The 26,047-nt window shown below is 44.3% G+C and overlaps 2 protein-coding genes across 6 annotated transcripts in view; both read left to right on the plus strand.

Moving 5' to 3' along the window:
* Positions 1–1,301, plus strand: part of LOC133114002 (dedicator of cytokinesis protein 7-like) — a 50,227-nt gene extending 48,926 nt beyond the window's left edge. For all 3 annotated transcript variants that reach the window (XM_061223198.1, XM_061223199.1, XM_061223200.1), the window contains one exon: positions 54–1,301. In XM_061223198.1, coding sequence (XP_061079182.1) covers positions 54–96 — 43 coding nt within the window. In that variant the 3' untranslated portion in view covers positions 97–1,301. The remainder of the gene's footprint in view (positions 1–53) is intronic.
* A 2,413-nt stretch (positions 1,302–3,714) lies between these two features.
* On the plus strand, positions 3,715–25,843 carry kank2 (KN motif and ankyrin repeat domains 2). 3 transcript variants are annotated; one of them, XM_061225054.1, is made up of 13 exons: positions 3,715–3,758; positions 13,980–14,065; positions 14,655–14,729; positions 15,039–17,522; positions 17,667–17,891; positions 18,240–18,333; positions 18,723–19,649; positions 19,862–19,949; positions 20,421–20,640; positions 21,352–21,494; positions 22,514–22,714; positions 22,967–23,065; positions 23,406–25,843. In XM_061225054.1, the coding sequence occupies exons 3-13, from the start codon at positions 14,693–14,695 to the stop codon at positions 23,451–23,453; spliced, it is 4,566 nt and encodes a 1,521-aa protein (XP_061081038.1). In that variant the 5' UTR covers positions 3,715–3,758; positions 13,980–14,065; positions 14,655–14,692; the 3' UTR covers positions 23,454–25,843. The 3 variants fall into 3 exon arrangements, with proteins under 3 accessions (XP_061081038.1, XP_061081040.1, XP_061081039.1); XM_061225056.1 differs by lacking the exon at positions 17,667–17,891; XM_061225055.1 differs by lacking the exon at positions 13,980–14,065 and having other exon boundaries at positions 3,729–3,758.
* Positions 25,844–26,047: the final 204 nt, after the last annotated feature.

Genomic DNA, 26,047 nt, shown 5'->3' on the forward strand with positions numbered 1-26,047 from the left:
CACATCCAATGTAATACTATAAAATACTTTTTTTTCTTTTTTTGTTTTCACAGAAACTCCTTCAGCCGATCCAGTCTGCGCAAAGTGGATTGCTGAAAAAACACTGAATCTTTTCGAGAGCTTTATAACTGTTTCAGGAAAACCTCTCTCCTTCTTTTTATCCTCCCCTTTCTCTCTCTCTCCAATCTGTCCTCTCTCTGCCTCCTACCATTCTGTTTTCATGTTTTTCCTCAACATTCCTACATCTTCCGTCCTTTTGTTTTCTTTTCTCGTCTCTCTCTGACTGGACTGTCCAGATATCATTTCACCTTGTCAGAGTGAACGCACTCCCTGAAACCTCTGGCTTATTGGTCATCACAGAAAAATCTTTTTCCTTGTCTTTTCTCTTGAGAAATTACAACTGTGCCTTCCAATGGTCTACACTGAGGAAGAGGTCTGTTAACTTACTCCATTTGAATATAGCCACAGTTCTGGTGTCACGCAAACGCAACACTATTGCTTAACGCCTCACAATCAGCATTGTGGAGGAAAGGTCTTCACGCTTATTAGAACCTTAGTAGGCCTATTCGTGTCATTATAACAACGAACGCCAAACTTTAAATGTACCTGCCTTTCTTGTTAGTATGCAGATTAATGCTAGACTGCTCTGTGTATGATGGTTGATTACTCTGTTTGCAGTTCCCGGGCCTGTTCACTCTTTGTATGACTTCTGACTGTTCTGTGCTTGATTATCAGGGCTGGCTGGCTGTCTGTGTTTATGAGTAATGATTGTGTCATGTGTGTGTGTGTGATTAGCAGGGCTGGTTGCTCTGACTGTCTGTGGCTTTTAGAGGACTAGACTATTGAACCACTTATGGCAGCAGTGTCCAGCAGCCTGTCTGTGTGAGCCAGTTTTAAATGCTGCAGAATAAGTAAAGAAAAACAGAATCTGCTGGATTGCAGCCTTCCAGCACATGTGTTTGCAATTATGTGTCTGTGTGGGGATGTGTGTGGATGTGTTTGCATGTGTAGGTATGTTTGAGTGTGTGAGTGTGGGGGGAGGGGGTGGGTTAGCATGTGTGGGTGTGTGTGTGCGCACACACGTATAAATGTGAAGTTAGCATTTATCAATTTCTGCACTCCTCTTTTATGTAAAGAGTAATAGAACTACTGCTATCTAACTACTGTACTGTAACACTGTACCTTAACCACCTGTGTAACTTCTCTTAACTACTGTATTTCAGACAGAAATATTTATGATGTATTTTTTACTGCTTTGTATTAAAGGTATTTCTCGGTCCCAGATGGGATTCTGACAATAAGAGGTGCAGGTTTATTGTATCGCGTGCAGTTATGTGTCTAAGTATATTGCTTGAGTAAGCACTCTAAGTTTTGTTGAAACACATGTTGACAAACTGATTTTTAGTGGTATAGTTATTCAGTTTTACTTAAATGAACACTAAATATGAGTCATATTTTGTAATAATTACAATTTTATCACCATTCATTTGTTCAGTTTTATTCAGAAATTTCATTCCCCCACCAAACCAGCAAGTGAGGTAAATAAGCAGAAAAACATTTTAAAACATTGGTGTTTCCCCACTTTAACAAATAAAAATAAAAATGTGAACTTTACAAAAAATAAAGTTTAGTATACGTTCAGTTTAGTAAAACCAACCAATATGGTACATAGCTTTAGATGTCATCACACCAAAATTGAGTGTCAGTTGCTTATGGTGTGGTCAACATTAATGGATGCTTTTATCACATTTAAGCACTGCACAGTCTGCATAGCCTTGAGACTGCATATCAGAATATTATTGGTCTGGAAAACAGTGTTTTTATGCTATATAATGTATAGGCAAATCAAGAAAAGATAAATAGAATAATACAGAGAAAATCATAGAATACTGACTTTGCTTTTCAGAACCTAACAGCCACATAGATTTGAGTGGAAATTTGGACATGCGACTGATCTCCTCTCTAATTAGAATCCTAGGTTACCCAATGTTTACACCGCAAGTCTTTTTAGGTCCCATAATGATGTATCAGAGGTCAAACCCCGGAGTCCTTCAGGGGACTGTCCAGTCTCCTTTCTGAAGTCTGGCCTTGTACACTGCAGACGCTACCCTGAACCATGCCACCTGCAGATGTTTCCAGGTGATTACTGTAGGATGCGTTCCAGATGTAAATTACAGGCAATGTTGGAATAATGATGCAGAGTTTATATTGTGGTGAGATACGTTTTATAACTGAATAATTAGACAAAGGAAGTAGTGGACCTCAGGAAAATGTAAGCCCCTAATCTGCTGGCTCAGTGAATACTGAGAGATTTTTTAAGTTTCCGCCCTATTTTTAATTTTCCCATTTGAATAGTAATTATATCAATCACAAAAAAGGCAAAAATAATATCTGCAAATGTATATAGTAATTAGCGTAGTGGTTAAAGTATATGACTGGGACCCTCAAGGTTGGTTGTTCAGTCCCCGTTGTAGCAACTGTAAGTCGCCTTGGATAAAAGCATCAGCAAAATAACATGTAATAATAATAGTAATAATAATAATATTATTATTATTATTATTATTATTATTATTATTATTATAAATTGACTTTAATATATTAATGGGAATGATGGTGGGAACAGATATTTGTTCAAAAGTCATGGGAGATGTTCTGGACAACTGGTTAATTGCCAAAAATGACTATGACTAAGTTGCTATTCTCGTAAATATAAGCTACTTCTGTTTTTAGTAGTGATTTTCGTCCGAGTCGTGTCGTCGGGCCATTTCCGACTCCTTGCCTGTAACCCCTGCAGGGCGGGTGCTGCGCCGTTTGCTTGCACTGAGGGGGTTGCGAGGCCTCGCCGCGTGGCCGTTTGAAGAGAGCAGCTGAGCGCCGCTGGGATCATAATGAGATCCAGATGTTTGAGACTGGAGCGCGCGGCCATTTTCTGCAGGTTTCACGTGTGCGTAAAATATCCTTATTCCTTATTGGGTGCTGTTTCATATGAAATGGAACTGGCTCTTGGGCCAGTTCTTCTATTGCTGTGTTTCAACGATTGTCCTATATTGACATGTGTAGCCTAGTAGGTATTAATCACAACTTCTCTAGAGCCTAAACTTTGTGTTGAGAGAACCTCTGTTTCTCCAACCTGCATAAAAACGTAAGGATTCCGTTGCAGAGTTGTCTCAATGCATATAAAGTAAGCATCACGTTGCATGAATCCAGAAAAATGTTATAGTTTACTTGGTTTAATGAGAAAATAGGAGTGGTCGCGAGGTCGATTGGGAGTTTTTTACTCTTGCAAGTGAAGCTCTAAGACGAATTTTGTCATTACATCCTCCTTTATAAGCGTATACTTCTGCCGTGCCAAGATACTGCCTGACTATAATGGACAATCCTCATACATAAGATGCATTTTAGCATAGCGTAATAGGCAGCTCGATTCTCTGCAAAAAGAAGCAGTAACTGATTATTGGATAAGCTACATGTTCGATGCCAATATATACACAAAATATTAAACACCTTTTAAAAGCGAACTTTAAATCACAATTTACCAGAATATCCAAACACGTATTTGGTAATGAAGACTTTTTATGAAGACATTGTTGGCACGGCTTGCGCGCTTTGGGTGGATTATAATGTCTGGACTCTGCTGTTGCCTCTTTAAGACCGAAGGGAGGGGGCCTCGCGCATTGGTCTGCTGCGGTGTTTTTAATCTCGCTGTCAGTGCGCGAGCTGTTGGGCTTCGAATGTTTGGAGGGACTGCAAAGGAAGAGGTGAGAGCTTTGTTTTGGTCGAACTTTTAATCTGTTTGATGTTGCATGCGTGTAGATCGCATGAATCAAAACGGTTGACTAGTGGGGCCTACACACAATTTTTTGTTAGAAATTTGAAAAGTATTCCCTTCCTTTGCCTTATTGATGATGCTTGCGTGCCTGGTTGATATAACTGCTCTCTTGCTCGGTTTTATTCTAGCCGAGTTCTAAAGTAGGCTAAATGCTTAATAACGTGAAAATTGAATAAGTAACACGTTAAAACGCCTTTTATCTGGTGATACGTGTTCAATATAAGTGTTTTCAAAATTAGATCAACTAAAGGTTTGTTTTAGTGAAGCGTATTTGACAAAGAGCATCCTTGCTCCACAGTCCGTGAGACGCGGGCGGACACGATGGGCGCAGTTATGGGGCGCGTGAGGCGCTTTATATAAAGACACTAGAAACGGTGTTTGTCCTTTCGCCATTTCATGGCAAGGGCGCATCAGTGTTAGACTCTAATGTCAAAAATACAGGTCTGGCGTTAAGTTCTGAAGACAATTTATTGAAAGCGAAATGATAGAATGTAATGGAAATCGTAATCGCTCACGTAGACAACGCGTAACATATAATGAATTCGGTTAAATAAAATAATGCTATTCATAAACATCATTTGCTTGGAAATTAGCCCATGTATTTCTAACCATTTCCAGAGGTAAACTGTTTTTATGGACCCATACATTTGTATTTATTAAAGAAAGCCTATTTCTATGACTCTAGGGAAGGGGTGGTTCCGTTCTCATAAGTTTTTGTGACTTTCAGGCTCTTGGAAAAAAACAGCAGTCATGAACTCAAGCTCATGGCTCAAGTTTGCTTGGCGATTTGTGGTGATTTTGCCAATGCCGAGATTACATATTTGTGTCGTGTGATAAAAGTGACCTCACGCATTTTAAAGTGTGAGGTAAAACACCCTTTAAGCGGGGTTGAAAGTCGGGTCTGCTCCGCTGCGCTTTTTGGAGAGGGGGTATATGAGGAAAGCTCCCTTAATGGCTGCCGCGCTAGTACGTGTAAGTTTGACATCATGGATTTTGTCGTATTTTGAAGTTTTGCAGTTTCCCTAATAGGGTAGTCTATTTCCATTTCACTTTCATAAGACGCTGCTCTGTTTCAGATAAAGTGGGAATCTCAGAAAGGTTATTGTTGTTTAAAGATATTGAAATGGTAATACTCAATTATGTTGTTGGCTTACCATACCATATTACCATATAAATTGTAGTCATAATCAACGTGCTTTAAGACCGTTGTAAGCTTTTAATTGTAATTAAAGATAGGTTACCATTATTTAAATTGTTAGTCAGTTTGGACATGTTCATACATTTACATTATAGTCAGATAAAAATCTACTAAACACAAGAAAGTTGTGCAAAAACAAATCACATCATGCTCAGGGATGCCCAGCAGGAGTTGCTAGGAGTTGCCCCTTGCTTCTAGCGCGGCGATGCATGCCAAGAGCAGCGGGAATGGAATTTCTGTCACGCGGAGTAGCATTCCCGATTATAGTGTTTGAAGTAAGGGCAGAAGTTGTCGAATTCCGAAAAAAGAAAGGCGAAGTTATAAACCTTTTTTGTTAGGTGGGCAGCATGCTGGGCGTTTTAATTGTTTTTTCCCTGAACGAATCTAATTAAGACCTGAGTCTGTTTGTAATTGTTTCATTTTCAGGAGAGTTGGCGAACATTTCCCTGTAGACCAAATTCTTTTTCCATTAGATTGAAGACATATCGTTGTAGATTTGTTGTAGAAGAATGTGAATTAAAATAAGTTGCGTGTGACACTGTCTGTGGAAATGACGTCATAGTCGCTATGAGAGAACACCGAAGGGTTATAAAACAGTGGGGGTAACGGATGATGTCACTTCGATCAATCACTATTGTAGCGCAGGTAATTGACACTACCATCCGCTTTGTTCTCGCGGTGCAAAGGACATCACACTCTGAGCTGCTCACCTATCGCCCACCACGTGACATAACCGAAAGATGAAAGCTGAGGAGGAGAACGTCCCCCACGTCGCTGTCAGTTCTCGCTTTTCTGTTGTGCCTGTGGCTGCAACAGAGCGTAACCACACCGTTACTGCTCGCTACACCGATGGAGCCAACTGTCGGTACATGTGACAGGGTGCCGCCTTCCTTTCTTTGTTTGGGCTGTTTCCCTCGAGGGCATAACGGTATCCATGGCTCCAGGGAGAACCCACTTATAGAATCAATAAACACCAGCTGTACCAGTTGTAGCTGCATATGTATTTCTTTAATGTTATCACATGTATATATATATATATACATATATATATATAAGCTCAGTGACCACTTTATTAGACCTGTATACCAACTCTTTAATGCAAATATCTAATCAGCCAATCGTGCTCAATGCATAAAAGCATTCAAACGTGGTCAAGAGTTAAATTTGTTGTTCAGACCAAATCAGAATGGGGATGAAATGTCATCTAAGTGACTTTGACTGTGGAATGGTTGTTGGTGCCAGACAGAGTGGTTTGAGTATCTCAGAAACTGCTGATCTCCTGGGATGTTCATTCCCAAACAGAGAACATCCAGTGAGTGGCAGTTATGTGGGCGAAAATGCCTCATTAAGGAGACGGGTCAGAGGAGAATGGCCTGACTGCTCCCCACTGCTGCTCTGACGACTGCTCCACACTGCTGCTCTGATCACTGTCCCGCCTTGGCCACTCCTCCACACTGCCGCTGTGGCCTCGTACTGTCAGCGCTCTCTCTGTGATACCGGAAAACACACTCTCCCACATCAGCTGCACAGGTCCGAAACAACAGCACAATCACTTCACGCTCCTGAACGCCCATTCTTCTTTGTGTTCTTTTAAGAGGAGGCCCTGCAGAGGGAGAGGTGAGCGAGGCTCTCTTAAAAAAGCACATATTTTTTGGTTTTATTTTCAGTTTTCTGCCAATTCTTCTCCCTTACAGCCCCACCTTTGGCTGATTTCCTGTAACAGTTAAGTAGAGTGACCAATAGAGACAACATTGTTTCTCTCACAGACCAGTCCTGTGGTTCCAGGAACCGTGCATTCTTCTGTAAGTTAAAGAAACAAAGCTGAGAAGCCTTCGGGCCCTGGGACATGGACACCTGCAGTATTTAATAGGGGTGTGCTCTGCATATTTGAGAAGGGTGTCCAGCATACTTGAGGGATGTGTGCATAACTGGCCATTGATATAAACTCTATGAAGTCATTTAGGACCACTACCAGCCCTGGGCTATATAATTCAAGTTTTTTTATTTCTTTATTTTTTTTGACACTTTGGAGCCACAACAACATGTGGCTCAGGACCACAAAAGCCCTAGTACCAGTACTTTGAGTGCAGTGCTGTATGAGTGCAGTACTGTATATTGAATTTGTATGTCTACAGGATATTTAAGTGGTCTGTTGAAAACATTGAACAGGTGTGGTCAGCAAATTCCAGGGTTAATTCATTGTTTTCCATTTAATGTGGAGTGAAGAGGCAAGACACTTTATCACCAGTATTTAGCGTTTGATTTCAATCTCTCAGTGTAGCTTTTAAGGGCATACTATGCAGGATTCCCTTCCGTGCTTCACTCCTGTGTTTGCACACAAAAATCATCTACGCCCCATAGTCCCACCGCCCTACTCCCCCAAGATGATTCTGACCATTGCAAACTACCATGTGACAGCAGTGAGCTAACAAAACCATGGTGTATGATTCATAAAACATCTGCTTTAGTCGTCACTTTCCACACAAGCCATTTAGCTCTTTAGCTAATGTTACTCTTGTTTGTATTTGTTAAATGTTAGTAGTCACTGCTGCTAACACCTGTGTATTTCAGTCTGCATGGAGGTAAACCTTACACAATTCTGTAACATAAGCACACATACTCACAAACGCATCAATTCATTGACGCTTTTATTTTTACACGTCTCAAGTATTCTGAGAGTCTTTTGGATTTAGGCATGAGCTCCCTGCCTAGGAGAGGAAATAGGCTGGTAGAATCTCCTGAAAATATAAGCAGTAGTACTGTGCAGTTGGAGCCAGTTATCATGGCCAGCCAGCTGACGTACGAAACTGAATTTAGTTTGCTTATAACGGCAACTACCTACTGCAATGTAATCAAACACTAGACAGTCACTTGCTTAATGGTTAACCACCAAGGCTAATCTCTCTCAAACCTAGCTCACCACTGTCATAGCCAATCCATACACGTCTCCTGTTGCCCTCCTCTTTCTATTGGATCATGGAACATATGAGTTCAGTGCATTGGACACATGCTTTTCAGATACAGTACAGAAATAAAAAATGCCTACGCCCAGAAGCAGAAAAGCGAGGTATTGGGCATAAGTGAACACAGACACAGGTTGCCACTATATAGTAATGACTGAACATGTTTTTAAAAAATATGCATAGTATGCCTTTAACATGGTAGCGCCAGTCAGTTAAATGATGGCACTGTAATTTGGCTTGCTGGTCTGTCATGCTAAAAGCATTAGTTTATTGAATGATGGATGTACAACCTACACGATTCGCTCCAGCAACGGCGTAAATACTGACGCTCTTCGGTGTATGGCGCTGACGCTACACAGAGCAGACTGCTGAATCTGTGCTATGCAGAGCAGTGTTTAGAGTAGGTTAACGATGCATTGGAGAGTAAAGTAAAGGGTTCAGTGTAAACATCGCGTCTGCAGTGGATTTAGTAGGGTTGCAGGGGGACAGGCCTGAAGGTTGCTGGTATTAAAATTTTGCATGCGCTCTGTGCTGCCCTTTAGAAATGTGCCTACCTCAATGCATTCCTTTTTGAGAGAGAGTAGATAGAAGGTTAGTGTTAAATAGTGGATTTCTTTGTCTGAAGCGAGCAGTGCAGTTATGTGAGAGCGTTTTGTTATAGCTGGCTGTGGGTTTTCTCCTTTACTCCCACGACCTCCATCCTCAACTCCCCCCTTCTTCCCCCCTCTCTCACTCCATCTCTGTCGTCCTCTCTCCTTTCTCTACTCTCCCCCTTTCCCCTCTTTTTCTCCCACTCTCCTCCTCCCTCTCCTTCTCCCTATCTCTCTCCCCCTCTCTCTCTCCCTCTCTCTGTCTCTCTCTTATTCTCTCTGTCATAGTCGGAGGAAGTGGTTGGGTTGTCCACAGGGAGTTCAGAGATGGTACTAATCTCTCCTGTCTGGAGCATCACATTCTGTCCAGTGGAACTGGTCCAGCTGCACTGCTTTGACACTGCTTTATACAGTCAGTAACAGTGCAGACAGTGGAGGCACATTTTGGTTCTTCAAGGATCAAATTTCCAAAATTCACTTTGAAGGTACAATAATGTTCTCTTTGGGTACAAATGAGTACGTTTCCCAAGCAAAAAAGGCACAAATTAATTATATATTTCTGGCCAGGGGTACAATTGTATTTTCCCATAGGGTATCACCCCAGTGACAAGCATTTGCCGATTTTTTGGCTATTTTTGTACATTTATTTTGGAGAGTTTATGAATTAGTCCATTATTAATTATTATTCAGCACCAAGTTGTTTTGAGAGTGGGTGTGGTTGGTGTCCAGGAGCACTGCCAAGGCTCTTGGCTCTAGCTGAGCTTGCACCGTGGTTCCACTGTGAGACTGAGCTTGCTCTGTGGTTCCACTCTGAGACTGAGCTTGCACTGTGGTTCCACTCTGAGACTGAGCTTGCACTGTGGTTCCACTGTGAGACTGAGCGTGCTCTGTAGTTCTTCTGAGACTGAGCTCAGGCAAAGGAGAACAGACTAACGCGTGAGTCTTCATTAGACAGAGGAAAGGAGAGAACAGTTATGATGAAGTGAGTGGAGAATAGACGATGAAGTGAGACTCCTCGATGTTGCTCCCTGGAAGGAACATGTAGTGAGGTAATGTGATTCAGGGGCGTGCTGCAGGGAGGGACGGGACGGTGTTCCTCAGTGTCCAAGGTTACAGGAAGGCATAGGAGAGACTGAGCAGAGGGAGGAGCGTCTGAGTAGTGGGGAGGAGCACAGTCTCTTCTGATTGGACAGACCTTGTGAGGTCATACTGTAACAACAGTTGGGTACATGAGGCACCCATGAAGTGCATACTCTCAGGTAACCCAAGGCATGAAATGGGATATGACCAGTTAAGGGCTGAACATGAAAAGGCTTAATTTAATACTGTAAACTGCTTTGTATACCTCAGTTATTAGATTTCTATATGTACCATAGTTATTAGACTAGGTGTATATACCATAGTTATTAGCTAATGGTTTATACCATAGTATATAGTTATTAGTTAGCTGCTTTTCCTAGAGTCAAAGGAATCCTGTATTGTAAAATGGCTGCAAGTCTCATTCCATCTATTTTGATTAGCACCGGGCAAAATTGCACCATAACATGATCGAATAATTGTGGAACATCTTATGAGCACAAACCGTTTCGCTGCGTGTAGTAGTTCTCTTCTTTTGTCATTATACCATGTTAATATTTTGAATACATTTTTATCGGATTTTCTCAGTAATAGGTAATAACCTTTTTCGGCTGAAGCGCCGTCCCATTGCGGAAAGCGCAGCGGTGCACACAGAGTCAGGCTGAGCTGCCACAGTCACTGCGTCACTGCAGCTGGGTCTGTGAGCTGGGCCTGTGAGCTGGGCCCGCGAATGCCTCGCTCCTGACCGTGCTGCTGGCACGCGCTGCAGCGGGCATACCGAGCATCACTGCAGAGAGAACAGCAGGACCCCGCGCTGAGGAAAAGCCTCTGTGAAATGTGTAGTGCAGTGGAAACATTTTTATATATATATAGTTTGCCTCTCTGATCCGGAGAGAATTTTATCCCCGTCGATAACTGTGCTGCCGCTCTGTCCCAGTGTGGTGTGAGGGAGACGGATAAGAGGTGTGTGTGTGCATGTGTGTGTGTGTGTATGCGTGTGTGTGTGCGCGCGCATGTACGTGTGTATGTGTGTATGTATGTGTGTGTATGCGCGTGCGCGCGCGTGTGTGTGTATGCGCGTCCGTCCGTCCGTGCGTGTGTGTGTGTGTGTGTATGCGCGTCCGCGTGTGTATGCGTGTGTGTGTGTGCGTGTGTGTGCGTGTGTTTTTGGGGGGTTTGGGCGCAGTCACAGATAGCGCCGAGAGGCGCCACATTTGTGAGTGTTTGGATAACTCCCCCTAGAGGATAAGAGGAATTTGTCTTACTGTGCCCTTCAATTCAAAGCCAAAATCATATAACGTTACTGAAAATGTCCAGTTTTGTAGCTGTGTGCTGATGCACTTGTGGAGTGATAGCTTAGATAACTTTAGTATATCAGTTTTTGTTTAAAGCAGTATTATTAGTTATTATTATCCTTAGCATTATTAGTAGGGTTGTATGGCAGTTGTATAGTAGGATGGCACTATTTTATAGTGGTTATGTAATCATACCATAGTGCAGTAGTTATGTAATAATAGAGTAGTAGGTTAGTAGTAGCATAGTTATGTATTGGCAGATCGGTAGCAGTGTATGAATTAATGAATAAAGGTTGTGTAGATCTACCACAGCATACTGTATCCCTGGTGTGACCGTACGCTGAAATAGGAAAAACAAACAGTGCATCCCTGCTGTGTGAGAGGCTTGCTGGGGCACTGAGTTCTGGCTCGATGTGTAATGTTGATGCTGAGATGGTGGGTGGAGGTGCATTTGGTGGGGGGGGAGGGGCACAGATGGCCATATCCTCTGGACTGGAATGCGAGGAGAGAGAGAGGGGGGGGGGGGGGGGGGCGATCAGGAATGTCTGGAGAAGTCTGGAGAACGGACACGTCTGGAGGAATCATGATCTGGGGGTTATATGACTGAAGGAGGGGGTCTCGGCGAACCTCATGAGCACCGCACTGTCGAGGGGGGAGGGAGGCCGAGGAACGAGCAGCAGAAGAAGGAGTCGGAAGAAAGGAAGCGTGGCTGGAAAAAAGGAGGAGAGAATGAGAGAGGGTGTGTTTATGAAGGAGCGGAGAGGCGGGGAACGCCGAGGAGAGAAGGGAAGAGGAAAAAGGGAGAGACTGAGTGAGAGCGAGGGATAGAGTGATAGAATGATTGAGTAAGAGGGAGAGAGGAACCTCAGGGAAAATGGGAGATGGGGAGGGAGAGCGGGAAAAAATGAGAGGTGAGGGAGAGAAAGGGTGGAGAAATTGAGTGTCATTTCTCAGGGCTGGGATGTTTGTCACACTTCAGTGGCTCTAATTATATCATCAGATCTGTCCTTCACAGCACACACATGCACACTGTCACACACACACACACACACACATGCACACTGTCACACACACCCACACACACAGCACACACATGCACACTGTCTCATACACACACACACACACACACACACACACAGCACACACATGCACACTGTCACAAGCACATGCACACTGTCACAAACACATGTACTCTGTCTCTTACACACACATACCCATGCACATACACATACACACTGTCACACACACACACATGCACACTTTTTCTCTCTCTCTCACACACACACACACACATACACTCACGCACACTGTCAGAAACATACACACCTCTCAGAAACATACACACACACCTCCACACACCACTCACACACACAAATACACACTCATAAACACATGCACATGCTCACAAATACACATTTCAAAAACCCAGATACATGCTCACAAACATTATGCATGTACTTGTGTGTGAGTGCCTGTGGGTGTGTGTGAGAGAGCATGAGACAGTGTTACTGGGTCCAGGGTAATGGCTTATAAAATACCAAGTGAATTTTGTCAGTGTTTCCGAATGCCCTACTTTAAACCAAACGCAAGCAGTGTCATAAGACCAGTGTGAGGGAGAGAGAGGGAGAGGGAGAGAGAAGGAGAGAGGGAGAGAGGGAGAGGAGGGGGAAAACAGAAACGGCAGAACCATCTCGAACAAAACACTCTCTCATAGCTGGGCTGCTCATTTTGGTAATTTAAAACCACTCTTTCAGAAGGAGTGCATACATTAATGTACATCTGTACAGGAATATGTATGGCTCCGTATGCCTGTACTGTATGTGTGTGCACATGTGTGACTGTGTGCGGATATGTTTTTGTGCACTAGTATGTTTGTGTGTGTGTGTTTCAGAATGTATATGAGTGTGTAGATATGAATGTGAATGTTAGAAGGTCTGTATGGATACGCGCAAGTAAATGTTTGTGTTTTTGTCTATTTGTCTGTGTGTCTGTAAGAGAGAGACTGTGTGAGTGAATGAGAGGGTGAGCATATTTTGGATAATAGAAGATATGTTAGAATAAATGCAAAAGGACACGTATGTAAGGCATGTATGGGATAGCGTAACATGCGCAGATGGCTTCTGGTGACCCTCCCATTTGGAATAATCCCACCATAATGACCTGTAATTACTACATCCGTTGAAGTATGACCCAGGCTGATGTTTCCATGTAGAATGGACCAATCACATGTGTTCTTGATGATGCACTCAGGAAACACAGCAGAGATTAAATAACTATAAGATTGTATACCCAAAAGCCCATGTCACTGAGCGTGTGTGTGTGTATGTGTGTGGGTGTGAGAGAGAGAGAGACTGTGTGGGAGAATGTGTAAGTGTGTGAGTGTGCGAGAGAGACAGAGAGAGAGGTTATGGGTTACATCTGGTTTAAAGAAACGTGTAGTATTTGGAATTGGGTTTTTTCAGTACATCTAATATTGCCGGTTTGCAGCTTCACAACTTTATAGTAATTCCAGTCCATTCAGCATTCCCCTTCCCAAACAAAAACCTCACCTTGCTGTTACAAATGTTCAGTGATTATCTGCCTGCATTGTGTTTTTACATTTATTCTCACCAATAATGAAATATGCCTCTTATTCAGACATACTCCAAACAAAGTTTCAAAGTGATGGAAGTAAATATCCACAAATTAGTGCACAAATTTTGCTTTCGTTTATATATATATATATATATATATATATATATATATATATATATATATATATATATATAAACACATTTGAAATGTGTTTTAAAAATAGATAAATAAAACTTGATATATATATTTCACATATTTAAATGACTAGCATTCTAAAAGAACACATTCTAAATATTACCGGTAATGGGGTATTGTCTTAGTAAACATTATTTGTGCCGTGCTGGGCTCTACAGCACACACAGAACACTGTGAAACTGATGTTCCCATGGACACAACTGTTTTTGTGCTTGGGAAGGGGTGTGTAATAATGAGCTAAAATCTCCTGTTTGTCAGCTGACGAAGAGGGAAGAGGAGAGAAGAGACAGAAAGGGGAATGAGACTGAGGAAGAGAGAGAAAAGGGGAAGAGCGTGAGAAGGAGGTAATGAGAGAGCGAGAGAGAGTGTAAGAGAGCAAGAGAGAAAAAAGCGAGAGTGAGCGAGAGAGAGAGAGCAAAAGCGAGAGAGAGTCTACCTCTATTTAGAGCTTCCAAGCTTCAGAAATGATTCCAAATATGGCTGTAACACACAGCAGTACTTCTGGAAATCAGTGCCAGAAATATTCTCTGTGCCTCCAATTCTCTCTGAAACACTTGGGCTCTAGGGCACTAGTCTGTTCTCCAACTGCAGGCATAGGAGAACAGACTAATTCCTGGGAAACAAAACCAAGACAGAATGAATCGCACACATCATATATATTATGTATATGTATGTCTATACAGTGAAGCAGTGCTGTTATTGGCAAGGAATTTGTTATTGTTTGTAATTATACCATATATTTGATGTACAAACAACATACTTACTGTAATTGAGTCAAATTGTGTCTTTTCACAACTCAAAAAAGGTTGTATATACTGTGTAGGAGAAAAAACGTAGTGTAAAGACTTGTTAACAGTAACTGTGTTGTTTTTACCTGGTGTTGTTAGTGTGTATTTGAGTTTTAATATGATCTGTGGCATGTTTCTCTTCCAGGTCAGTCTGTACATGTGTGACAGGTTCCACTGGTCAACATGGCTCAGGTGCTGCATATGGACCCCAGTTTCTCAGGTAAAAGCCCACGGTTAAAACTTTGTCACATAGCAGGTAATACTGTTTAAGCAACAGGAGATAGGTAGAAGTGTAGGGTAGTGGAGTGTGAGGTATACAGTGAGGTTCATGAGTATTTGGACAGTGACACATTTTTTTGTTGTTGTAATTCTTACACAGAGCACTTGGTATGGATCATGTAGGAATAACGGCCCTTTTAAATTGTGTGACTGTCCAAATACTTATGGACTTTACTGTATATGAAAAAGAGGATTGGGTTAGGTCTTTACATTCTGTATCCTAAGTCACTGGTGAATCTCTCTCTGTCAGGAACGTCTAACCCTGCCCCCTCCCTGGGCAAGGCTGATATGCCGTACTCAGTGGAGACACCTTATGGCTATCGCCTGGACCTGGACTTCCTCAAGTACGTCAACGACATCGAGAAGGGCAACACCATCAAACGCGTGCCCATCCAGCGGCGGCCCCGCTACGGCTCGCTGCCCCGCGGAGGCTACGGCTACACGGGCTCCTGGTGGACCTCCACCGAGTCCCTCTGCTCCAACGTCAGCATGGACAGCCGCCACTCCTCCTACTCCTTCTGCGCGCCGGGCTACCAGGCCTCGCGGACATCCGGCGCGGGCGGGGCCTTCAGCCTGAGTGCGGCTCGCGTGGAGAAGACCCTGCTGGACGCGCGCAGGCGGCTGGAGGAGGAGAAGGCCGGCCGGAGGCTCTCGGGCCTGGGGAGCGTGCGGAGCAGCGTGGCGGGCTCCACCACCTCCCTCTCGGGCTCCTCCCACACCCAGGGCGGGGGCCAGTACACCCCCGCCAGCTCGGGCCTGTCCACGCCCGTCTCCCCCACCCCCGCCCACCTCCAGCACGTGCGCGAGCAGATGGCGCTGGCCCTGCGCAAGATCCGCGAGCTGGAGGAGCAGGTGAAGACCATCCCCGTGCTCCAGGTCAAGATCTCCGTGCTGCAGGAGGAGAAGAGGCAGCTCAGCGTCCAGCTCAAGAGCCAGAAGTTCCTGGGTCACACCCTGGGCTTCGGGAGGAGCCGCGCCCAGGGCGAGCTCTACATACACATCCCCGAGGAAGAGGCTCCGCCGCCCGTCGCCCCCGACGCCTCCAGGCAGGCCTCGGCCGACGACGCGCTGCTGGCGGGCAGGGCGCGGCCCGGGAGGAGGGAGGTGCGCTCGGTGGGCGTGGGGACAGAGGAGCGGCCGGAGCAGGGCTCCCTGGCCCTGAGGAGCAGGGTGGGGCAGCTGGAGGAGCAGCTGAGGAGGACCCAGCAGGAGCTGCAGGAGGCGCAGAGGGAGCGGGCGAGTCGCCCCCCCCCGCAGGCCGACTACGCGCTCAGAGCCACCAGCCTGGGTTGGCCTGGCGGGGGCGTGGCCGCCACGGCGGGGCTGCAGACCGTGGTCAGCGTTACCCAGCAGCCTCGGCGGCGGGAGCAGAGGACTGTGGGAATCCAGGTGTACACCCTGGAGCAGCCCACACTGGTGCGTGCGGAGAGGTGGTCGGGCGCACAGACAAGCCGCACCCCCCCAACGCAGGCAGGCCACACCCCTTCAGTGCAAACAGAGCACACCCCTCCTGCTCAGACAGGTCACACAGTGCCCATACCAAAAGAACATGCCCCACCCGTTGAGTCAGAACAAGCCCCACCCATGAAGACAGGCCCCACTCCACTCATAGAAACAGTCCCAACCCTACCCATAATGACAAGCCCCACCCCACCTACAGAGAAAAGCACCACCCCTCCTATAGAAACAGCCCCCACCCTGCCCATAGTGACAAGCTCGACTCCACCCATAGACACAAGCCCCACTCAACCTATAGAAATAGTCCCCATCCTGCCCTTAGTGGCAAGCCCCAACCCACCCACAGAATCAGTCTCCAGCCCACCCATAGAGACAAGCACGATCCCTCCCAGAGAGACAGGCCCCACCCCATCCATAGAAACAGGCCCTACCCCACCCATAGAAACAGCGCCCCTCCCACCCATTGACACAGAACATGTCTTATCTGTAGAGACAGGTTCCACCCCAACCATAGACATAGGGAATACCCCACCCAAAGAGCCAGACCACACCCTTTCCACACAACCAGACCATGTCTCTGTCATTGAGACGGAGCATGCCCTGCCTGTAGAGACAGGTCTCACCAAACTCACTAAGACGGACCATATTACATCCATTGAAACATGCTATGTCCTTCACATAGTGGGAGAACCTGCCCCACCCACAGTGATAGGCCTCACCCCTCTCACAGAAACAGATCACACCCCTTCCATAGAGACAGTCCAATCCTCTTCCATAGAGACAGTCCAATCCTCTTCCGTAGAGACAGTCCAATCCACTTCCGTAGAGACAGTCCAATCCTCTTCCATAGAGACAGTCCAATCCTCTTCCATAGAGACAGTCCAATCCTCTCCCATAGAGACAGTCCAATCCTCTCTCATAGAGACAGTCCAAGCCTCTCTCATAGAGACAGACCAAGCCTCTCCCATAGAGACAGTCCAAGCCCCTCCCATAGAGACAGTCCAATCCTCTCCCATAGAGACAGTCCAAGCCTCTCCCATAGAGACAGTCCAAGCCCCTGCCATAGAGACAGTGCAAGCCCCTCCCATAGAGACAGTGCAAGCCCCTCCCATAGAGACAGTCCAAGCCCCTCCCATGGAGACAGTCCAATCCTCTCCCATAGAGACAGTCCTAGCCCCTCCCATAGAGAGAGAACCCATCCCACCTACAGAAACCACCTTCCCAGTCCATCCACACAGCTTGGAATGTATGGGGCATGAAACCCATCACAGAGAAGGTAAAAATACTTATTGAATCTTTTGAATCTATTACAATTAAAGGCACAATATCAAATGCTTTCATAGCCTAAGTTACTGTGATACACCATTTCACCCTGCTGATTGGCTGTTGCACTCTTTCTCGCCCTCTCGCCTTTCCCAAGACACACCTCCTCAGCTTCCAATAGCTGTCTGCTCCAAGGAAATTCGAGAGGTCCTTCTGAAGAGTGAGGTGTCCACATCGATGCCGGTCTCCCGTGCTACCATAGCGGTGGAAACTATCTGTAATCAAATGATTCCGCTCTCTGAGAGGTTAAAGGAAGGAGAGGGAGCACTCCAACAGACAGACATAGAAGCTGATCAATCGCAAGAAGAGGCATCAAAGTCAGGTGAATAAGATTGTTCAGAGGGACCAGCAGTTATGTATGACAACACATTTAGACATTCCTACAACAAACCGAATCCCTTAATTAGAGGTTCCCAAACCTCTCCTTGAGCCCCCCCCCAGCCGTCCAGGTATTTGATGTGTTCCACCTCAAGGATACGACTAATCAAGCTCTGGCCTGAACCTAAACCCCAACCACTAACCAAATTCCCAAATGCTTTCCTCTACCTCTGACAACCTGACTTTCTATTCATCCCCAGCTACAAGCATCTCACCACATGAAAGTATATGGTCACTGTATGTACAAAGTGCTCTTCCCACAGTTCCACTTATCTGTCTGTCTGTCCCTCAGCCTCCACCCAGGCTGCGCCCAGATCCATCATGAAGAAGAAGTCCGCCTCTCCCTCCACCAAGAAGAACCTGCAGTTCATCGGGGTCAATGGGGGGTGGGTCTCCACTGCTCTTTCTGTTACTGCAATTACTGTGTGACACTGCATTTAGCTGCATTTGCCTTTCTCTCTGTCTTACAGTGTTATGTTTCATTACAACCAGTTTTGCAGTTTGTATTCAACTGCAACGTATGTTTTCAAGTGTGTTCTGCATTTGTTAAAGTCTGTTACATAGAGTAGTGTTTACAGTACAGAATGTGTTGCAGTGCAAGTACTGTGAGTAGTAAAGCTCTTTATCATTAAAGTACGGTGTGCTACAGTATTTACAGGGTGTGTTAGTGGAAATATGGGTTATGTTACAGTGCGTTACAGTGTGAGTACAGCGTGTGACAGTAATTACTCAGTTGGTTACGGCGCATTACAATGTGTTGTATGTTGTGCTGCAGATATGAGTCTACTTCCTCAGAGGACAGCAGCAGTGAGAGTTCTGAGGAGGAGAGTGATGCCAGTGAATACCATGAGGCCACTGAGGGAATCCCAAGACCTTCAGCTCAGCACCCACATGAGGGCTCCTCTGCCCCCCCTGCTTCTGTCCCTCCTACAGAGAGAACCACAGAAACATGCACCTCTGCCCAATCACCGTCTATAGACTCAGCCTCTCAGCAAGGCACCAGCCAATCACCTTCCACAGAATCAGCCCCCCAGCAAGGCACCGGCCAATCACCATCTATAGACTCAGCCTCTCAGCAAGGCGGCAGCCAGTCATCATGCCTAGAACCTGTCCATCAGCAAGAATGTAGCCAATCACCATCTGCCGAGCCCGCCCCCGAGCAAGGCACCAGCCAATTACCATCCATAGAAGCAACCCCCCAGCAAAGCAGCAGCCAATCACCATCCACAGCCCCCCAGCCAAGTACTACCAAATTATTGTCCATAGATTCTACCCTCCAAGAGCATTCCATCCAATCATCCACCAAAGACGCTGCCTCAGAACTGACTGCTACCCAGTCACCAGTCACAGATCCTGCCTCTCAGCTGAGCACTGCCCAATCACATGCTATAGACCATGTCTCTCAATCATGCGTGACCCAATCACTTTCCATAGACCCTGCTTCTCAACCATGCGTGACCCAATCACCAGCTAGCGACTCTGTCACCCAATCAAGTACAACCCAATCACTAGGTGCAGAGTCTGCCCCTCAACCAACCACAGATCCTACCTCTCAACCAAGCCCTGCCCAGGAACCACCCACGGAACCTGCCTGTCAATCAAGCACTGCCCAGCCGTCCACAGTCCCCGCTGCCCAACAGGCAACCCAAGAAGAGGGACTGGGAGGCCCCAGCTCCGCCCATTCTGTTTCTCAGGAAACCAGGTGCTGTGAAACCTGTAATCTGCCGTTTAGAATGGTGCAATCATTTGCTGCCATTTTGTGTGGACCACGGTATTGCATCATAAATAACACTGTAATACAGTATGTTGCAGTAACTGAATGCATGGTGTTTGCGTACTTCAGTGTTATTGAGCTACAGTTCTTCAGCGAATTGACGTCTGTCATTCTGTGGTGTCATCTTCTCAATCTTCCAGACTGGAGTTGAGCGGTAGCTTAACGGTCGCTCTTGCAGTCCTCCAGAAAGCCCTGAGTGAACCCAACGGCTTCGGCCAGCCGGAGGCGGTACGCTCCAATTCACTACCTCTCTCATGTATACACACTTGCTAAGCAATGCTAAGCCCATTTTGTGACTCTGTCTATATGCTGTACTGTCTCTTGGTGCGGACCTGGAGCTGCAGTACATACACAGCAGAGGCACTGTTGTTTTTAAACCTAAAACATGCATCCCTCAGCATTCTTCTTGTAGACTTACATTTTTCTCCCTCTCTTACCCATTCTCGCTCTGTTTCTCACTCATTCTTTAATTCTCACCCCCCTCCCTCTTTCACTAACTATCTCTCTCCTACTGTTTTTTCTCTCAATCTCCCTCTTTCACATTCTTTCTCATTCACTCTTTCCCCACTCATTTTCTCCCTCTGTCTGTTTCTCTGTGGTGCTTTTTCTCTCTACCTCCCTGCATCACCCTTTCATGCCATCTCCTTTCTCTCCTTCCTATTCCATCTACCCCTTCCCTCCCTCCCTGCCTCTACACAGAGGGCAGCCTACACCACAGTTCTTCAGGAGTGGTTGCGCGTGTCCTGTCACAAGACTGCAGACACGGGCGTGGTCAAGGCCTACATGGACGCCTTCGCCTCCGTCTCCCCGCAGCTGCTGGAGTTTATAGTCAACATGGCGGACGGGAACGGCAACACGGCCCTGCACTACACCGTGTCTCACTCCAACTTCCCCGTGGTCAAACTACTGCTGGACACAGGTTTGTATGTGGGTATGCAAGCCCTAGAGGCTTAAACCAGAGTGAGAGATGGATTCACTTAAACCGGAGTGAGTGGTGGATTAACTTAAACCAGAGTGAGAGGTGGATTAACTTAAACCAGAGTGAGAGGTGGATTAACTTAAACCCGAGTGAGAGGTGGATTCACACAGAATGTGTACAGCATGATCAGTGTCCAGTCCATGCAATGTGTTTTGAAGAGCAAACCAAGAAAGGTACAGTTTGTATTACAGTATTGTACAGTATTGAACAAATAATAACAGACCTTTATGTCATAATGCAATGCCTAAAGTTCTGTTATTTTCTATTTTGAACATTGTGTACATTCTTTAAATTAGCCAAAGTAATTAAATTGCAAAAGTATGCAATTATTTTTGTGTATTGCAATCTGTATGTGTGTGATTCAGTGAGCTACTTAGTGTGTGCCTGCGTCCCTGTGTGTGTTTCATGGACGTATGCATGTTAGAATGTGAATGCATGTGCACGTGTGTGAATATAAAGTATGTGTGGGAGTATGTGTGTGTGTGTTAGGTCTTGTAAATGTGTGTAATGTCTAAATGTCTGTGTAAATGTCTGTGTGTTTGTGATAGTATGTGTTTGTTGTAGTACAGGTGTGTGTCTGCGTGTGTGGCATTGGTGTTCTACCCTCGTGTAATGCAGAACACTACTTGTGTGTTACCGGTCTCTACGCAGGTGTCTGCAACACAGACAAGCAGAATAAGGCGGGGTACACGGCCATCATGCTGACTGCGCTGGCTGCGTTCCACTCGGACAGTGACCTGCACACCGTGGTGCAGCTGCTACGTACCGGGGACGTCAACGCCAAGGCCAGCCAGGTGCAAAGCAAATGCCAACTGCTGATGATATGCTAAAGAACAGCTGCTATATTTAATATCACTTCTGTTAATATGCGCGTATTTGGAAAAATAAATCTTTCTCTAAAGGGGCAGGTCACTGAAGTAGGCCGGTTCATTGGAACTGTGCTGAAGTTAAACTCTGTGGATGTTCCCAAGTAAAGGTGGGAGAATATTTGGAAAGAGACGTTACGGTTGAATTTCTCAAGTGTAAATTTGTGGTGCTTTGAAGCCGCAGGATGAAGGGTCCACTCAGTTTGTTTTATCCGGGTGGGCTGGATACATGTAGGAAGCCCAATAGCTGGATGGACAGATACTCCTCCGGTTCAGTAGAAACTTACCTTCATTTAATTTTTTGGGTCAATTCCACTTTTAATTCCATATATAAGATGGCTATTTTTGAGAATTTTCAGATGTTTCTATGAGGTGACCACTGTATTGAGTGTTTCCCCAGGTGCTAGTTGAATGAAGAATGATTCATACCTCATGTTGGCAATATTCATAGCTGTTCCTCTCCCTCACTCTGCCTGACAACATACTTCTGATATTGGAAGATGTAACTCTAACTACTTTCTGATTGGAGGATATTACTCTTAGTTTGCTGCCTCATTTGCCGATTTCAATCTAACCACTGTCTGATTGGATAATGTTATTCTGCTTGATGGATTGGGTTTTCTGATTAGTTGGGATTTCATTGGCTTTTCTCTGATTACATGCGCTTAGTCCCTCTCTTTTGAAGGGATGGAGTTTGCCTGCTACCGTTTAGATGGGATTAGTCTAAATATGATAAATTCGATTAATTTATCCGTCTTCTGATTGAATTAGTGTAGGTCTCCTCTGTTTAGATGTGATAATTCTGAGTGGTTTTATTCTAAGTGGGATTAATGACCTCATCTCTGATTTGGTGTGATTAGCCCAATTTATTAATTGGATTAATGTAACTCTTCTCTGATTGGATGGGGGCAGTAGTCTAAATGATTGGCTCTCTTCTGTGAATGGAGGCGGGACAGACTGCTCTGATGCTGGCGGTGAGCCACGGGCGAGCGGACATGGTGAGGGCGCTGATTTCCTGCGGGGCGAAAGTCAACATTCAGGACGACGACGGCTCCACCGCGCTCATGTGTGCCTGTGAACACGGACACGTGGACATCGTCCGCCAACTCCTGTCCGTCCCCGGCTGTGACGCCACGCTAGCAGATAATGTGAGCAGCGTTGTTCTCTCTCTTTCTGTTGTTCTCTCTCTCTCTCTCTCTCTCTCTCTCTCTCTCTCTCTCATTCTCTGCTCATACTGCAACTGACCAACACCAGTGATTCTGACAAATTACATTATCCATTGCCAACTGACATATGTGCTTTGTGTATTCCGGTGACTGCACCTAAAATTTCCCTCGGGATGAATAAAGTATCTGTCTATCTATCTATCTAATGGTCTCTCTGTTCTCGCTGTATCTCAGGATGGCAGTACAGCCCTGTCCATCGCCCTCGAGGCCTCTCAAAATGACATTGCAGTGCTCCTCTACGCCCACCTCAACTTTGCCAAGCCACCCTCTCCTGTGAGTCTTTTTCACTTCCATAAATACAGTCAGAATCCAAGAAATGTTCCATTCCTGTCCATAAACTTCATTTTCTATGATCACTTCTGTACATTAAGTGTGCTGTGGTACACTGGTGCCTGTTGGTATGGAACAATTTACCACACTGTCCTCAAGTACCAAGAACTGCTGGTGTCCCACCCTCCCTTTAGGATTTTTAGGGCCCGATTTGATTATTCCACAGCTAAGGCTATGGGAGTGTATGCACAGAGATAGAGATTTAGTGATATGTAGACATTGCTGAGTGTACATAGCTGTACGTGGTTGCTTAATCATTCTTATGTCATTTTGCTCTTTCCAGGTATCTCCAAAGAGTCCTCAGCTGAGTTCCCCCAGTGAAGCAAAGTAACAAACAAGAACCAAACCTTGCAGCTTGTTTTACAAAGTATGTGTGTTTGTGTGTGCGTGTACGTGTGTGTGTGTGTGTGTGTGTGTGTGTGCATTGCATTCATGTGTGCATGTGTGAATACATTTGTGTGTTAGTATGAATTTCCATGTTGCTGCATGTGTTCTCTTTTGTACAATCGGTAGTTGTCTGTCGGTGTATGGTGTTTCAGTTCGGATCCAAAGGAGAATAGGTAGCTGGGGGAAAAAAGCATTTTAAAGTTTGGTGTGACAAATTGTGGCACTATTAAAAAACTTTTTTTCTCTCTTTTTTTTTTTTTTTAACAAACACACTTTCCCTACCCACAACCCCGAAAAATTGATTGAGGAACACTTTTTTAGATTTACACCATTAAGATAGTTTGCTGTATGCATAGTTTCAGTCTCAGTCTCCTTTTATAAAAATGGGTAGATGTTTGCTGTGACAGTAGATGAGGGTGTACACACATTGAGTTCACTTTGCGTTAACTGAGAAATTGATTCTGAAGTGTCTTTCAGGGTAAATTCTGTTACTGTTCTTGGCAGGAGAGATCACTTCTCTGTTAGGGCAGTCGGAGAAATATATTCTTTGAGAAGAGGTGTTACTGTAGCTCACTTCTGCTGTCTTGTGATCCCAATCCTGATTGCAATCACATCTTCTATAAGAGGTTATAGTCAAACTTATATACACTAAATATTACTTCATTTAATTTTACTACTTTAACACATTACACTATTCATTTATAATTATGAACATTCTTTATGGAAAACAGTACCTGTCCAAAATAAATATATGTGACTAATGCGAGTAGACTTGACAGGGCTTATAAATGTGCTTTCCCTTAATCAGAAGGTGTTTTGCTATGTAAGTGGTAATTTCAGCTGCTGTGGTTTTGTTCAGAGAGATGTCATGCTATGTGCCTGATATTTCTATTTTGAGAAGAATCATTCAGAGGACCCGTAAACATGTCTATATTGGGCTGGAAACAAACATGCTCTCTAAATGCTCCTATTAAGAGAATCATCTGCTCTCTATCAGAAAGCTGCTGCCACTGAGGCCAGCGGTATTATGGTGCACATGAGATGGAATTTGTGATAAACGCACTGAAGGAACAGAACCTCTAACCCACCACACTATAAATCTCCACTTTTCCATCAGCCAAAATTTATTACAGTAGGCAATTGGATATGAAGATATGGTTGAAAGCTTGAAGTTACAGCATCACACTATGCAATCAAATATTTTATTGGCTAATACTATTGTCTAAAATAAGGATAATCCCTGGTTTGGTTTTTATGATTTTTACTAGTTTTCATTTTGTCCCTTACTATTTACTATTCAGGTCAACTTTGAGAGGAACTTTCTTTTGGTGAACTTTTGGTAAAGATTGATGTGACAAATTGTGGCGCTATTTAAAAACTTCCTTTTTTTCCCACAAACACAGTATCTGCTCAAGACACTTTCCCCACCCCCCACCCCCAACCCCCAAGACTTTAGTTGCACTACATTTAGAATAGACCATCATGACTAACAAAGGCTGGGAAATGCACATTTTAAATAGCTTTAAGAATATACAGTAAGATTCTTTTTGAACAGATCATTCAGTCTATTTAGGGTCTCAGGAGTGTCTAGCACCCCAAAGCTGTTTTTTTTTTCGGTTATGAGTCACGTTAAGCTGTCCAAAGCACTAAAAACTCCCTGTGTGAAAACAATTTGTACAAATAGCTTACAATAATTTCCATCTTTTCGTTCTTATTCTGCAATAACTTGCATACTCCACATTATTAATGTTTCTAGTTAATCAGATCAACCTTTGCATTCAATAATTCATATTTGTGGTGCATTAAGAAGGCACTTATGCATTAGATAATTGAAATGAAGGGTATTCTGACCTGAAGGTAGTCACTGTATAGTTGGTGTAGAAAGTGTTCCGTGGGTGGTTTGGTGTTTGGTATGTTAAGAAGTTGGAGAGGGAGAGGTTGAGGATTATGGGGAATATTAATTAATAGTTCAGTGCTATAAATGCATACCAAAATAAATATGCTATATTTCTGAAGGTACATGTTGACAAAAAAAATGAATAATATGAAATGTTGAATTCAAGCGTAAAAAGCAATACAGTATATTTTCAAACAAAAAAGAAATCTGAAGAAAAAATAGTTTAAACAAACTTTTCCTATCAACAGTTGTAATATCTTATATATTTTATAACCTTTTGTATTTGTTTTGACTATATATCTTTATATTTGTAAAATCTGTACACAAACCATATCTATTGGCTCATTTGCCTGTTTGAATTATATTTAGCAGGCCACAAAGTATTCACTTTGTTTCTCTGTCATTTTGAATAAATAAATTCAAGGAAAAACAAACAATGGCTTAATAGTCTTATTTTTCTAATGACCTGTATTTCCCTACATGTTGTCTTTACCATTTTTAATGGTGAATGGCACAGATGATACCAAATTATGGTGTTTGAAATTATACAACAGAACCATGCTGAGGACAAAGCAGGTACTGCATGTGATGGTTTTTCTTACACTGTGTTCCAAATTATTATGCAAATTATATTTTTCTCA

The sequence above is a fragment of the Conger conger genome, chromosome 16 (genome assembly GCF_963514075.1).
Source record: "Conger conger chromosome 16, fConCon1.1, whole genome shotgun sequence".
In the NCBI taxonomy this organism is placed as follows: Eukaryota; Metazoa; Chordata; class Actinopteri; order Anguilliformes; family Congridae; genus Conger; species Conger conger.